Here is a 16551-nt window from a genome sequence, read left to right on the forward strand (position 1 = left end):
AAGATGGATCAGTGAAAAACAGTTTTTCAAAGAAACTGAAAAATAGTAACAGCGGGATGCGAGAATCCTGATTTTAGTTATTTTATTGAAGTTGATCCTGACGATCCTGTTGAGCTTCATGATATGCATAATGATCATCCATTTAGTCCAGAATCAATGTGATCGATTACAGTTTATTATCTGATGAATAGAGAAAGTATTCGCAGGGTAAATCTGTTTTCAGATATAAGTTCCTATTCAGCTTGACAAAGGGAGTTACATTTTACACTTTAAAAATCTGAAACAAGCTGTTAATCACGGACTTGTTTAAGTTCATCGTGTGCTAAAATCTAATCTTTCACCGTGAATGAAGAGTTATATAGACTCAAACACAGCACGACAAGCAGCGCTAAAAACAGAATTTGAAAAAAACTTTGTCAAGCTTATGAACAACAGCGTCTTTGGCAAGACCATGAAAAACATCAGAAAGCGAGTCAATATTTAGATCGTCAATGACGTACAACGTCATAATAAACTTGTAGCACCTGATGACTCTGTCAGTATGAAAATATTTAATGAAAACGTGGTAGCCATTCAACGAAGAAAGACAAACCTGAAGTTAAACAAGCCAGTTTATGTTGAATGGCAGTACTTGAGATATCAAAGACTCTGATATACCAATTTCATTACGATGAATTGATTCAACTTGTCAGAAAATATGATCTTTATGAGGCAAAAGCTTCTTTAACGAAGCAAGAAATAAAAATATTTTTGTCCAATATTTGGTGGAAAAATATGTGTTGGATAAATGTGCTTTGGTTTCGATCAGTATGTATCAGACTCTGACATAAAAGTAAAGGAATTCAAATTAAAATAAAAGAAATAAAGTTAAGAAAGCTTGAACTTGAGAAAGAAGAAAAACAAATGCAAATGCAATTTTATAAGAAGGAGTGTGAGAGAGACAAATGCAGTTACAATTGGAGAAAGAGAGAAACAAATGCAGCTACTGAAAGAACAAATGCAGTTACAGAAAGAAGATAAACAAATGCAGATGCAATTGGAGAAAGAGGAGAAACAACTGCATTTACAATCGGAGAAAGAGGAGAGAAGAGAGAAAAAGATGCAAATGCAAAAGCAAAGAGAGAAAGAAGAAAGGAAATATCAATTTAGATTAAGAGAATTGGATCTGGCAAGTGAAGAGCACGTTCCCACTTTACATACAAATTCAAGTTCTGATGTTACCAAGAATATTAGGTTAGTGTCCCCTTTTAGAGAAAAAGAAGTAGACAAATGTTCTCATTTTGAAAAAATTGCTGAAAAGTTGAAATGGCCAAGGGAGCATTGGCCTCTATTATTACAGAGAGCACTATTTGGCAAAGCCCGAGACATCTATGCATCCATGTCAGTACATGACTATGATCCGGTTAAGAATGTATCCTAAAGGGTTATAAGTTAGTCCCAGAGTCTTATCGGCAAAAATTCAGGAACTATGAAAACAGAAACTTGAAAAACTCATGTCAAATTTACAAGAGAAAAAGAGCAATTATTTGATAGGTGGTGCTTAGCCAAGAAAGTTGTTCACGATTACGAAAATCTGAGACAACTTGAATAGTTCAAGAACCGTGTCCATAATGACATTAAGACATATCTTGATCAGCATAAGGTCGAAACATTGGAAAATACTGCTCGTACTGCTGATGAGTATTCCTTAGCTCATAAAGTTTCTTTAGTATATACGTCTTCCACTCGGCTGTTTTCTGGTATTAAAGTATTTCAGCCAAATACAAGCCCTTCTAAATATCAATCTGGCATAACTTTAAGAAATCAAATTTCTGATAACAATGAGTAGAAATCCTTGTCTCTTCCTACGTGTACCTATTGCAAGAAGAAAGGACACGTTATTTCTTATTGCTACAACTTGATAAACAAGCAACAGAATCACGAAAGACCTATTACAAAATCCTCTTATTTCTAAGAGGTCACGGTCATGTATTGAAAGCAATACATTTGTATAATAAACCCCAGTCTGATTTTATGATGAAAAATCATGAACCAGTCATGTGATTCAGGCAATCCCATACCTATTAAAATTTTAATGGACACATGAGCTTCTCAGTCCTTTATTATCAGGTACTATGTCTTTTTCTGAGAAGTCTTCTTCTAACGAGTGTTCTTATGCAGGGAGTAGAGTGTGGCTTTGTTAATGTTCCTCTCGATTGTGTAAATTTGTCACCAGACTTAGTCTCAGGACCCGTGACAGTCGGAACAGTGTATTCTTTACCCGTTGAGGGCAATCATTTATTACTAGGCAATGACCTAGCTAAAGATAAGGTTTTGGTTAATCCACTTGTCACTTACAAGCCTTGTTTGGATCAGAAAGTCGATCCTATTGAAACAAATCCCTTGATTTATACCCAGCGTGCGCAGTTACTAAAGCTATGCAAAGAAAGCTCTTGAGAATGATGTTGATCAGAAAAATATTCCTTTAGCTGACACATGTATTGGTCAGGCTTTTAATGAGGTCATTTTTACTCCTTGTTTGGATCAACCAAAAGGTACTGATCACAGTGATCCTCTTTTTACTCATCCTCTTTATTCTAATAAGGGTGACAAACGACAATCACTTGTCGTCGAACAGGAAAAAGATCCTGAGATCTCCTGTTTGTTTCAAAGGGCCAATAGTGAAACTGATGCCACAGAAGTACCTGTTTGTTATTTCATTAAAAATGGAATTCTTATGAGAAAATGGAGACCTCCCGAGGTACCTGCTGGTGACGAGTGGTCAGTGAACTATCAAACTGTAGTTCAAAATCATACCAACAGAAAATTCTTAGTCTGGCCCATGAAGCTCCTTTGGCTGGTCATTTAGGGATTAGTAAGACATAAAACAAGATCTTGAATCAATTGTCCAAAAATTAAAAGTGATGTTTGTACATACTGCAGATCTTGACATACTTGTCAAATGGTAGGAAAACCAAATCAGAACATACCTAAGGCTCATCTACAACCTATTACTGCATTTGACGAACCATTTAGCATAATAATGGTAGACTGTGTCGGTCCCTTACCTAAGACCAAGACAGAACCAATACTTGTTGACCATAATGTGTGCGTTAACGAGATTCCCAGAGGTAATTCTTTTGAGGAATATAAAAATCAAAACAATAGTAAAAGCTTTGATAAAGTTTTTTTTTTTAATAAAAAAACCAAACAAAACTGAATTTGGCCTTCTCAAATCTGTCCAATCTGATCAAAGTTAAAATTTTATGTCTGGCATTTTCCAGCTAATTATGCTTGAATTCGGCATTCAGTAATTCAAGTTTAAAGTGAAATATGGTTTGACAGAACTACAATGGAGAGAACTTATGAGTCTGACGATAGAGTTGTCTCTCTTGCTCATTGTTCAAAATTTTCTTCAGATTTGGTATTACGGCCCTAACAAAGTTAAGAAAATGAATGAGTTAAATTATAATAATAGTACTCCTGGCATGTAAATAATTTAAATATGTTGAGAGAGATAGCCAGGTAAATTATGCAATTTAGTTGTACCTATCCCGCTCAGTGAAGTTTTAAGTGAAGGAATACAATCAGACTCTGATTTTGGAGTAACAAATCTTCGGAATTTAGAAATTATGAATAATCTATATCAGAAACGTTCACATTTGCAACAAGAAAAGAATGAACCTAAACAATTACTTGAATATGAGCACTAATTTCCAGATGTACCTATAAGAACAAACAAAATCTACCATGACGATGAAATTGTAAATTCCACACCTGTGAAACAACATTCATACAGGATGAACCCTCTCAAACAGGAATACTTGAAAAAGGAAATTCAGTATTTGCTGAAAAATGATTTCATACAACCGAGTAAAAACGACTAGAGTTCACCATGTATACTTGTTGCGAAACCAGATAAAACTTTCCGCATGTGTACTGATTATAGAAAGGTGAACAGTGTGACTAAAACATATTTATCTCCATTACCAAGAATCGATGACTGCATTGATAAAATTGTAAATACATAGCATGTCACCAAATCTGACCCTCTGAAAGGATTTTGGCAAATTCCACTGACGGACAGGGAAAGGAAATTTCAGCATTCGTGACTCCAGATGAACGTTTTCAATATAAAGTGATGCTGTCTGGTATGAAGGGTACGTGAAGTACTTTCAACGTTTAATGAACATGATTACATCTTGTCTAGATAATTGTGATGCTTACATCAATGATGTTATCATCTAAAACGACAGCTGGAAAGAAATTTTATCAACAATTTGGAAATTCTTTGAAAGACTCATTGATGCAAGTCTGACAATTAATTTATCCAAAAGTGAGTTTATCTGTGCTTGTGTAACATTTCTAGGACATATCGTGGGACATGGACAAGTTAAACCTATAGATGGTAAGGTCAAGGCCATCTCTGAATTCCCTGGGCCTATCAGTAAAAAGCAACTGATGCGAGTTTTGAGTATGGCTGGATACTATCGGAAATTTTGTTGCAATTTTTCCATAATTGGTGAACGTATGACAAATTTATTCAGCAAGACAATTTTCATTAGACTGAAAAACGTCAGGAGGCTTTTGATTTTTTAAAAGCCATACTTAAGGACTGCATCCGTTCATACAGCTCCAAATTTCAGCCAATCATTTAAATTGTCTGTTGATGCATGTTATGTTGGGGTTGGAGCAGTATTGATTCAAGAAGATAAAAATGGTGTTGATCATCCAGTGTGCTATTTTTTAAATAAAATAAATAAGCACCAAAGAAATTAATCTACAATCGAGAAGGAATGTTTGGCTTTGATATTGGTATTACCACACTTTGAAATTTACATTAGTTCAGTTCCTTCTCCGATTATTGTCTTTAGTGATCACAACCCCCTTACTTTCATTGACAAGATGAGAAAAATAAAAATAAGATTATTAAGGTCGAGTTTGTTGTTGCAGGAATATCGACATCAGGCACATCAAGGGAAAAGACAATTTAATAGCAGATGCACTTTCATGTGTATAGAAATATATTATTTCATGCATACTTTGTATTTTTCGTAAGATTTTTTCTTATGTTATTTTTTTATAAACCACATATAATTGACCTATGGTAAAAAGAAAGCTTTATTAAATACATCTTTCTTTTTCTTTTAAGGGGGTTAGTGTTAAGTATATTTGTTTGTTTTAAATTGGTTTTCTTTATTCCATTACATGCTATTGAAATGTAACATTGTTTACTGGATTTGACATTGTCCAGAATTGATTTGTTAAAAATAATTTTCAATATAAACAACTAATAATAGGAACATTGTGTCTAGTTGCTGACCTCGTTTCAAAATCAGTGACAGTTTTGGTAAACAATTTTTTTTTTAAAATTATCTTTCTCAGAGTAAGAATAATTAAGCTGAATCAAGGTCATACCTGGACTACATGTCATTAAGCATGTGTTAATTGGTAAACAAACTTTTATTTATTTCAGAAAATTATGAACTTTTGAACCCCATCCAGGAATCTGTTTTGGACCTTAATGAGGTGTATAAATGATAGTTTGATAAAAGTTCTGTCAGTTGTGCTTTAGCATCTGACACATTAAGTTGTGTTATGTTTTGACCAGTTTGGGCTAAATTTTATTTTTCTTCAAATTATTGAATTGAAGTGATTGTTTTCCCTGGAAATACAAAAGTGCTCTGATAATTCTTGGACAAAGAAATTTATTGGAATTTATACTAAATTAAAAAAAACTGGAAGAATATTTTCTGTTTTTCAACAAGAGACTATTGACACATCAGTACGCTATTACAGACGTCATCATGCTTCAGATATATGCACCTATAACATTTATTTTTTTAATTAATGTGTATATCTGAAAAATGTATTGTTGCAGGGTCAGTGGGCATTGTTCCCATGTAGTAGGGCTAATTAAGTCCTTACAGGGTTTCAAACTACATAACTTCATCAATGTTCCTGACCAGGTAAGCTGCACAAGCATACGTCAGCAATGGCATGTGCCAAGGGGATCGAAAATAAAACCAGTGCCACTTAACCACGTCGTGGTTGCTACGTGGTAGCTAGACCGACAGAGAGCAGCAAAAGGAAGCCAGTGGTTTGCCACACAGATATAAACAAAAAGTATGAAATTAAAATACAAATTGTTTACCAACAGAAATACTTATTTAAAATCTTATTGTAGATGTAGTTAAACTATTTATTACTTCCAGATTAAAATAAACACAACAAACAATATCGCTTTAATACTTTGTTTTTATTCATCATGCTGATGCAATATACTTGAATTGATACGTAATAGAAAAATATTTATATAAATATACAATACAATGTCATCAAAAAGAACAAGTAATAAGGTGTGCACTGAAAATATGTGCAAAAATTATAGATGCCTAAAATAGGCACTGATAAGCACAGAAACAACATTAACACAATTATTTTGTTACATTTCTTTTACATTTAGAGTACCGAAAGTGGATGAAAAGGACATGTCTCATCTCTCTAGTCTGAAGGGAACACCCCCGTAGTGCAGAATTGCACCAAACATTCCTAAAGTATCAACATCTCTAGGAGATGTGCAGATCAGGTCAATATTATTGTATCAGGTACTATCCAATCATAGTATATTCATTGTTCATCCTTAACAAATACATCTTAAAAAGTGTTTTAAGACAACACACTGTCCATATTTTGTTGGCCTTTTGAAACAAAAATGTAGGAATACAGTGTGATAAAAGTTTGTACATTGTAACTTTACATATGAGACATTCTATATGTACCCTATTTTTGGCAATTTCGTTAGTCAAAAGTGTCTAAGAAGCTGTCATTTGCCTACTTGCCAATACGAATAGTGGAATTATTGTTTTCAAGCCAAGTTCATTTTATTTCTTTTGCAATGTTAAAACCACTGACTACCATTATGGCATCTCCTTTTTTAATATAACCAATTGATTAGTTTTAAGCATATCATAAAAACCACATTGTTCTGTGATAGATTTATTTAAAATTGATCCTGTAAATAATTCTGAAACAAACATTACACAACCCTTAGGATCACAACCTATCAACCCCTTTAGAGTTGCTGCAGATTTATAATCACTATTAAATTGGATCTGTAGGCAAAGTGCACTTGGAATTTTTAACTTCAGTTCCATCTGTAATAAAAATTGTAGTGGGAAAATCTTTCCTATATTCAGATGGCATGTTTTTTATTAGAGTATCTCTATTTGGCCAAACTGAATGCTGGCCAAGTTTTAAATACAAAAGATCGAGCCATGTCTTAAACACAACACTAGCTGACTGTACTGAGAGTCCAAACTGTGTGGCCAGATCTTTTAAACCAAAACCATGCCTAAGCCTACATATTGTTAAAAACAGTCCATCTTCCTGGCTAAGGCTTTTTGTATCCCTTCATCCTGGTCCATATTTGACTGGACACTCTGTAGGGGCTAGAAAGGCCAACAAAGCTAAAAATCTTATGTATTTGATTCCAGTATAGTATTTTTTTTTTTAAATTTCAGTAAGTTTCTTTATAGTTCACAATTGCTACACTCAATATTTGTTTCTTGGCAATTATTTTCTTCAAATGTTGAATTTCTTTATCTTTTGATAACATTTTAAGTTGAAGCTCTTGTATCTCTCTTGAACTATTTGACAATTTGAGCCTTAGATCCTGATTCTCAGCTGTAACTGCTAACATATCCATTGCTGATATCCCTGAAAAAATAAGAAAAGTATTTTTCTTCATTTCAGACAAAGTACCTGAGAGAAACTACACAAATAACTCAGGACAGTGGTAATACATCTGTGACAAGGGCTTCTCCAGTGTGTTTACCAAATGAGTTCAAACCATTCCATGAGAACACAAAGTGCATAAATTCATGTGACACTGAGGTACAGACAAGAAATCAGGCCTTATCGGATCACTGGTGTCATGAGAGAAAAGACTTACTGCATCTACTTTTAGAAAAGTAATATCAAGAAAATCTAAACCCAGTGAAAAGTTTATTAACAGTTTATTTTCAAAAAATGATGCGAAAGCCAAAGCTCTTGAATATGGTAAAAGACACGAGAAAACTGCTAAAGAAAAGTATCTTGAATTGTATCCTTCTAGGCATTTCCATGAATGTGGCTTTGTGGCTAATAATGACTTTTAATTTTTGGGTGCCTCGCCTGATGGGAAACTATGTGACAATGGAGTACGTGGAATTGTGGAAATTAAATGCCCCTCCTCTGCTAGAAAAATGACCAGTGAAAAAGCATGCAATGATATACCAGATTTCTATTTACAGAAGGATGAGCATGTATCATTAAAGAAAACACACAGTTACAATGCATAGATTCAAGGTTAACTTATGGTTACAGGTTATGAATTTTGTGAATTCATTGTGTACATACAGGAGGATATGTATTTGGAAATAATTAAACCAAACATTCATGACTTCAGTGTTACAAAAGTTAGCTGAATTTTACAGCGATTATGCAATTCCATAACCACAATCTTCAGAATAATGATTAAAATACTTACACGTGTTTTCAGTCTGTGTAGACATCCTTGACTCACAGATCATATCTGGACTGTTCAATCTGTAAGAAATAAATACTTATGCACAATGATCAACAAGTAGTTTTCATGTTTATATATATATATATATATATATATATATATATATATATATATATATATATATATATATATATATATATATATGTGTGTGTGTGTGTGTGATTTTGATTTTTAACGTAGCTTTAACAATTTTTCAGTCATGTCACTACGATGTCAGCAGTGTGGCAGTTTATAGTGATGCCTAGCACTGGGGCATCATGTCGCAGACATGTAGCATGATGTCCTACCCAGTCACATTATCCTGACACCAGGCCGACCAGTCCTAACTTCTTAATGCTGAGCGCCAAGCGAGGCAGCTGTTAGTACCATTTTTGTAAGTCTTTGGTATGACTTGGCTGGGGATCGAACCCATGACCTCCTGCATCCGAGGCGGACGCTCTAACAACTAGGCCACCGGAGTGGTCTATATATATATGTGTGTATTTATTGTGAAGTATAAGCAACATATGAAACACTTTTTAAGCATTATCAGTTCAATCACTTGCTAGCTTTGCATATTTACTTAAAGATTAAAGTCTGAATTTATTCTGAAATTAAACTTGTTATATTTCATATGTAAAAGATTAATAAAGCTAGACATATTCTGTGAGTTTCTTGGCCCTTACGCAGTTGTGTTTTTTTCCAAATGCAGGCATTTGCATTTATGTTGGCTGATTTCATTTTGTTGTGAAGAAGCTCTCTTCACTGAAGTTTTCTTGCTGGCATAGTACATGGACCATCAGCTTGAATGGGGTCTAGGTAATTCTCAGTTTGTCCATTTCCTCCGATAAAGTGCTTAAAAATATGTATATTTACAAAACAATTCATTATATGACAATCATAAAAGCAAATTAATCCGATGCAACGTACTTGAATTGATATTTTTTTATTAATATCAGCAAAGAAACATTTTATATCTATATTTTAAATTAGATGTATCAACAATGTAGTCTGAAATAAAGAATTCTTATTCTTATTCAAGACCTAGTCATAAAATAAATATATGCTTCATTATACATACACCAACAATAACCCAATGTATTAACCTGTTGTTAATTCCTTCAATACAACATAAAAATATAAAGAGGGCTGGTATGGGATAAATGTATACTTATAATTAAAGCACTAATATTACAGGGTGACCTGGATGCCCGAGTGGTCAAAGTCTCTCGCCTTTACCGGTCACTGCCATCTCACCTATGTCCACATAGGTTCTGATCTGGAGCTCGGTCAATATGAGTATGTGAAAAAACTTTTTAGTAGCTGCCCACGAGTCTGTGGTTCTTCCTGGGCTTTTCATCCACCAGATAAACCTGGCCACCAGGTATAGCCTATGATGTACTGAAAAAATATAGTTAACCCATGATAACAACAACAATTACATAAACCAGCCTTAGGAAATATGTATTAAATATTTTTCTATTTAACATTATTTTCTAGAAAACTACATATACTTGTTTACCATAGTGAAATCTAAACTGAATTACCTTCGAGCAAACGGCCTTGTGTTGGTTTATTCTGGCGATATTAAGCCATTCATGCAGTTGACCATGCGCTTTTATCCATTGTTTCACCTTTTCCAAATCAAGTTTTGGAGTCGGAAAATGTATAAAACGGCCTCCTTCCAACCTTTCCGGATATCTCTCATCTGTACTGCATGTTCCCCATGCACATCGAAACACCATTTTGTCAATATATCCCAAAAATCACGAAAGTCTGTAATGCAGCTGTATTCTTTCTCACCACACTTTTATCGGTAAAACATGGCGGATGTTACTGTAGCACCTGACATTCTTATCCGATTGGTCAATTTTTGTCGATTTGATTGACAGGTCAGATCTACGCATTAGCAATAAAATGTTCACTATGGCAGCCATATCTGAGGTCAGATCGGCACTATTACATTCAGGGCCAACTAGATATCATAAGAAATCTTCTGGTGAACACTCAGTGTTGATATTACTTTTTACAGACGTTAAAAATCCAAATCACATACACACTTTCTCGTGGTAAATCTATATATAGTCACACCATGAAAACAATCATTCATCTAACAGAAATTGGGTGCTTATTTGTACAACACCAAGTTTTATTCCAAGGATGTGACTTCTTGATGTTTCAGCTATTACGTAGCTGAATGGTTTATACTTTGGGCAGAAAATCAATCTTGTGTAGAAGTGTGTCTAACAGACATAACTGAATCTTTCACCCATATTATACAGTCAGTATTGCCATGCTGAACATGTCCACAAAAATTCCTTGCAGCAAAACAAGGCCATCATGTTAACTTATTTAGGATTCTCTGGCAGACTAAAGCTTTGCACATTTGTTAGCAAAGAATCAACTTTTGAATAGCGTCAACAACTTAAAATGAGGTAGTAACGATAGGTTTCACTAGCAAGGTTCTATTGTATGTGCTTATAAAGTGAGTAAAATTACTGCCAATTATATCATGCACAACACAAGTGCAAACTGTACATTGCTGATTTTATTCAGGTGTGGATCTTTTTAGAATGAAAGCTAAGTATGATTCAAGGCTAAAATTTGCAACACCAGGTCCTACAATCAAGATGTAAAACTGTCAACATTACTTGACAGTTTGATCACAGGAACTTCTATTTCTGATATTTACTCACACTGATGCCTGTACACGTATGGTTAATTCTGGCAGTGACCTCAGATAATGGCAATGACCTCAGATAATTGTTAAGGTTAAAAGAGATATATATATATATATATATATATATATATATATTAAAACTAATATTACAAACACAATGCAGGTCTAAACTAGTTTCTCTGTAGGAGTGTCAAGAGCAAAAAAAATGAGACAAGATGGCATCAAAATTATTTTTTTAAAAAGTATTTTCATGATTGCATAAATGATAAGTGCATTATGCATCGCAATAAAAAGTCATTTCATTTTACTATATATGTCACATAATGAATAACTATGAATATACATTTCTTTACGTTACACAGAATAAGCACTATATATAATAAAAAGTGATGAGAAATAAGAGGTTTCCAGTACTACCTGCCCTTACTTTTGGTATATAAAAAAATCCTCTATAAAAAATAAGACATGACAAGTGTTGTTCAAAACTCGTCTCACCTGTGTCAGTTGAGGTGTCACATAATACCACCCATTCCCACCACCAACTGTATAAAATCTGCAAAAACATGATGAAAAAAAAAAAAAAAAAAAATATAACCATCCCTAGTGTATTTAACTTGTAAAATCTGTGAACAAAAAACTTTAGCGGAAAATGTTAGAATCGCTGACGACAATGTCTCCACTGATAAAGTGATACCTATGTTTTATGATGCTTACACAGATGAGACAAAATCATTGCTCCTATATTGTATTTGTATTGAGACCCTCTCAATAAGGAAGTGAAACTTGTCATACTAAAGATGTTAAGTCAAAAATATGTTCCCGTATTGCATCATCAACAAAAACAAAGAACAATAAGGATACCACTCACAAGTCCGATGCATGTGAACCAAAAAATTGTGCTCCTACACCTGTGTTTAGATGCAGGTGAGAAAAACAATCTTGCTGCTATCTTACATGATCAGCCATAGACTAACAAACCAATGAAAAGTGATACTTATGTTGTACAATGATTCAGCAGTGGGATAAAAATCTTGCTTCTATCTTCTATTAAGTATCACTATAAGAAATAGTGATACTTATGTCTTACAATCTTTACACCAGTGAGACAAAAACATTGCTCCATTCTTTTATTAAAAAATGTATAGTCTACCCCAATAAGTGATGTCCATGTCTTACAATGCTCATGCAAACAACACATCAACTTTTCATCTCTCTTAAGCACTTTATAGAGACCGATCAAATAATGGCTTTCATTTAAGTCCATACTAGAGACCAATCAAATAATAGCTTTCATTTAAGTCCATACTCAATTATCTTGTCAGCCTTGGCAAAGATCTCAGTCATACTACGCGACATATTATTTCCCAGTACATTTTGTGTGGACATAAAAGGGACCTATCCTTGATAATTTTTCAGGAAAGTATTTTGTATTTTCTGAAATTTTTTTTCTTCATTAAGCTTTAAGTACTAGGGATGAAGTAGTGATGAAATGTAACAATTTATTGCCAATTAAAATAATTAAAATCAAAGGTGAACAGCGGATTTATCTATTATTGCACTTTCGATGAATATAATGAATGCATGCACTATGTACATTATTATATACAGACCTCCAAGCACAATCCAGTTTTTCTATCCATGTAAAAAATATACTGCATTGTGTACATCATTGTTTATAACAATGTAATCCAAAATGTTTTCCCACAACCTAACTAGCTGTACTAATGAATTCATTAAAATTAATAATTACATTGATATTTCTCCATTGTGATTAAATATTCATATTTTGGAACAGGACGGAATCCCAATTTTCAGAACCGATTCAGGTTTTCAAGAGAGATGGAGGAAAACTCCAGAAACTTCAAGTACCAGAATGTGTGAACTTGATGCTTTAAATACTACCATGAGATACCCGCAGTTGAAATCATATTTGTAAGCTTGCCCTATTCTCATATGAATAGAAAATGACACAGGAGATGTCAGAAACTCCAAATGCCTTCAAATGTACGACATTGAGTTTTGCAGCATGGTTGCATTTATAAAACTGCATTAAAACGCAGGTGCTCTGAAAGATTGTTGAAACAAATGTTTTCCTAATTATGTTGCTTATAGTGAGATTAACCAAATGACCATTTTGGCCCTTAGAGTGATCAATGAATCATCCGACAACTGGTTAAAAAAAATTCAATGTTAAAATATGAAATGACTAAATCTGCCGACAGCTGGTTACAAGACAAGAATAGGAATATTCAATTTGTTCATATGAGACAAAAATGTTTAATACTGAGCTGGGAAAAAAGGAGATCCAAGTGAATGATATTGCTCACCTGCCTTACAGAACTTAAAAGTTGATCACTACACTTAGCAGGCTTTTGTATTATTTTAAGAACACAGCCAATGTAAACTATCTTGTAAACTTTATGCTATACTGATTGCACATATTTTATTACATTCTGATAAACATTTTTTCTGATGATAATGTCATGATTAACATCCAGAATCCTGAAGATATAAACATCTACCATGAATCAAAGAAATTGGGTGAGAATAATAGTTTCTACTTCAAGAAAGATAACAAGCCTAGCTAATCAGATGCAAGGTATCTCATTAATATAGCCCATACTTTAAGTTGGATAAAAAATCTGAGCTAAAATATGGATTCAAGAGTGGCAACTAACTCAGCCAATCAGATGCAAGTCAACTCATTAACATGCATGGCTCTTGTTCACTTTCAATACCGTCCAAGATCATGATGATAATTGTCCCTATTCGGATCAAAATTGGATAGAAATACGACTTTTAGACTGGTTAGCCAATCAGATGCACAAGTACATCATTAATATACATGTATCTTGCTCATTATCAAATGCGTCCAAAATCTTGATGACAGATGTCCAGATCTCAAGTCTGATCAAAATCAGATCAGAAATACAGCTTCCAGCGGAATAACAAGTTAGCCAATCAGAAGCAAGTCACATAATTTGTATGCATGGATCTCACTTATTACAACTTTAGAGCTTAATGATATAAGCATACATTTCAAGTTTCATCAAAATCAAATCAGAGATGTGACATAAATAAAGGTAGCAAGCTCAGTTAATCAGATGCACAATCCCCTAATTAGTACCAGTGAATCGAGGACACTACTGAACTCCACTAAGGATCTTACTGATATAAACACATGTTCGGAGTTTGATAAAGGCAACAAGCTCAGATGCAAGATCACTTAATTATTATATGCTCATTTTTTTTCTCCGTTAACTTTGCATTGTCAAGAGTCGTTTAATATTACCCGATGCTGAACTCGCGTGCAAATACACATATTGCATTCATGTGCATAAAGGAACTACTTTCTATTGTAAACAAAAAATGGATGCAGACGCCAGTACTTTTGATTTGTAAACAAATCATGTACACTTGCCTAAGAGGCGCTTTACGTTGTGGTTGTTTAAATTTGTTTCTGAATGAACTAAAACATGTTTCGTGGGCTGCCACATACCAGCTGCTTTGGCACATTCCGCGTTAACTTTGTTGATACAATGTTTTGGATTTAGGCTAGCTACAGTATACAACAGATGCAAGAATGGGTCCATATAAATAACATACAAGTGACAAGTCATATACTGTCTTCTTTAGCTGGTGACAAGAATGGTAAAAAAATATGCTTACCGTTTTACATCCTGAATTTCCTCAAAATGTACTTTCTTAGTTCTGCAAATCTGAATTACATGAGCCATGTCATAGGTTCTCAATCTTGATTACACATTTCGAAATAACTGTATTCTAATTTCGATGATAAGTGCAATTACATCCTCCTTATTGCACTCAAAATGAAATAAGCATTAAATTCCATAGCGTCTTTTTGATAATTGCAATTGAAAGACTTCATATTTTTCCCAAATTATGATTTCAAAAATTCAGTGACAGAAACAGAAACACATTTGCAGATGTCAACACACTTCTCCCTTGCTTCTTCAATCCCATGTATTTCATGTGGAATTGTCACATATAAATCCAGTCCATAATCACGAAATTTCGTAGAATTGAAAGAAATACCAAAATCTATTTATTCCAGATTAAATGGAAAAGTTGTTGCAATGCACATTCATTCACAATATGACTTCAAATTTCAATTTTAACTAGACATGCCATTTTCTTTCAAAAGTTATGCCAAGCGCGCGACTAAGTTCAAATTATCTGGGCAGAGTTATGTGCACAGTAATGATGTTGTTGTTGTGTAATGATGAATATGCGCTTGTGTATTTATTTTGGAATGCGGCATACATTCAGTTACTTTGTTTCGTGTAGTGTATTTTGTTAATATAATTAAGCATTAGGTAGAATTTAAAAAAAGCATATAATAAAAAGGTTACTGCATTTGTATGGGAAAATATGATCTCATTTTGTAGGATGGATATAATCCCAAGGTCATGCAGTATTTGTTTTTCAAAAAACTCGTTCATATTTTCCCATACAAATGCAGTAACCTATAATTAATAAGAGTGGATCTAGCACACTAATGAACTCGACCAAGATCTTAGTGATATAAGCGCATGTTTAGAGTTTGATAAAAATGAGATCAGAAATGTGACCTCCTGGGTGGTAGCAAGGTTAAACAATGAGAAAGATTACCTCATTAATATGCATTAATCTTGCTCACTAATGAAATCATCCAGATTTTGATGAAATAAACCAATATTTTATGTTTGATTGAAACTGAATCAGAAATATGGACTCCAAAATAACAACAAACAATTGTTGATGGGTAAACACACAATGTATGACAGCTGCAGGACAAAACCATAAGCTTACTTGGACTTATGGCCAGGTGAGATAGGCACTTTAACACGGAGCTTAATTCTTAAAAAACCTATTATTATTTCCAGATCTGTCATTATAAAATGTTATTACAAATTCTCAAGTTCTGAATGATTTCAGAGACAAATTTTTATCTCAGTATTCATTTCCACTTGACTATAGGGATTATACTCCTTTCCACGTGAACTAATGCTACATATTAAAGTTTTATGATGTCACATGAAATTATGTACAAGCCTTGTCTTTGGGCATTATACCCAACTAAATACATTAAGAGTAAACAGCTACCTTAGAAGAAGGCAATAACAGAATTGTATAATGCCTTGGTAGATCATGGTCTATATACTGTTTGCCTGAAAACTAAGTAGAACAAACAGCTTAGATAAGTTTACAATTTTCATGGTTAGGATGTGTTACTGTATGTACTTTATCAAGTTACATTCAAATGAAAACAACACCAACCCAGACCCACCACTACATGATGCACTGTAGATCAGAGTCCATATAGTTTGTTAGGATTAATCAA

General features: G+C 33.7%; 1 protein-coding gene and 1 pseudogene across 4 annotated transcripts; both read right to left on the bottom strand.

Annotated features, from left to right (window-relative positions):
- Window positions 1-6221: 6221 nt before the first annotated feature.
- On the bottom strand, window positions 6222-7488 carry LOC149780564 (uncharacterized; annotated as a pseudogene).
- On the bottom strand, window positions 6222-15016 carry LOC149780565 (uncharacterized). 4 transcript variants are annotated; one of them, XM_089937611.1, is made up of 4 exons: window positions 14877-15016; window positions 9214-9382; window positions 8510-8568; window positions 6222-7698 (listed from the first exon to the last, which is right to left on the bottom strand). In XM_089937611.1, exons 2-4 carry the CDS (start codon window positions 9318-9320, stop codon window positions 7499-7501), a joined length of 366 nt encoding a protein of 121 aa, XP_089793737.1. In that variant the 5' UTR covers window positions 9321-9382; window positions 14877-15016; the 3' UTR covers window positions 6222-7498. The 4 variants fall into 4 exon arrangements, with proteins under 4 accessions (XP_089793737.1, XP_089793736.1, XP_089793735.1 ...); XM_089937610.1 differs by lacking the exon at window positions 14877-15016 and adding an exon at window positions 10075-11279; XM_089937609.1 differs by lacking the exon at window positions 14877-15016 and adding an exon at window positions 9785-11279.
- Window positions 15017-16551: the final 1535 nt, after the last annotated feature.

Source organism: Sinohyriopsis cumingii, chromosome 16 (genome assembly GCF_028554795.1).
Source record: "Sinohyriopsis cumingii isolate HCF-2022 chromosome 16, ASM2855479v2, whole genome shotgun sequence".
Lineage (NCBI taxonomy): Eukaryota > Metazoa > Mollusca > Bivalvia > Unionida > Unionidae > Sinohyriopsis > Sinohyriopsis cumingii.

Coding starts and splice junctions, on each gene's coding strand:
- LOC149780565 (XM_089937611.1), bottom strand. CDS start 9,320: ATGTACTATGCCAGCAAGAAAACTTCAGTGAAGAGAGCTTCTTCACAA. Junction 8,569..9,213: donor TTGGAAAAAAACACAACTGC/GTAAGGGCCAAG, acceptor TATTTCTTACAG/ATTGAACAGTCCAGATATGA. Junction 7,699..8,509: donor TACACAGACTGAAAACACGT/GTAAGTATTTTA, acceptor TTATTTTTTCAG/GGATATCAGCAATGGATATG.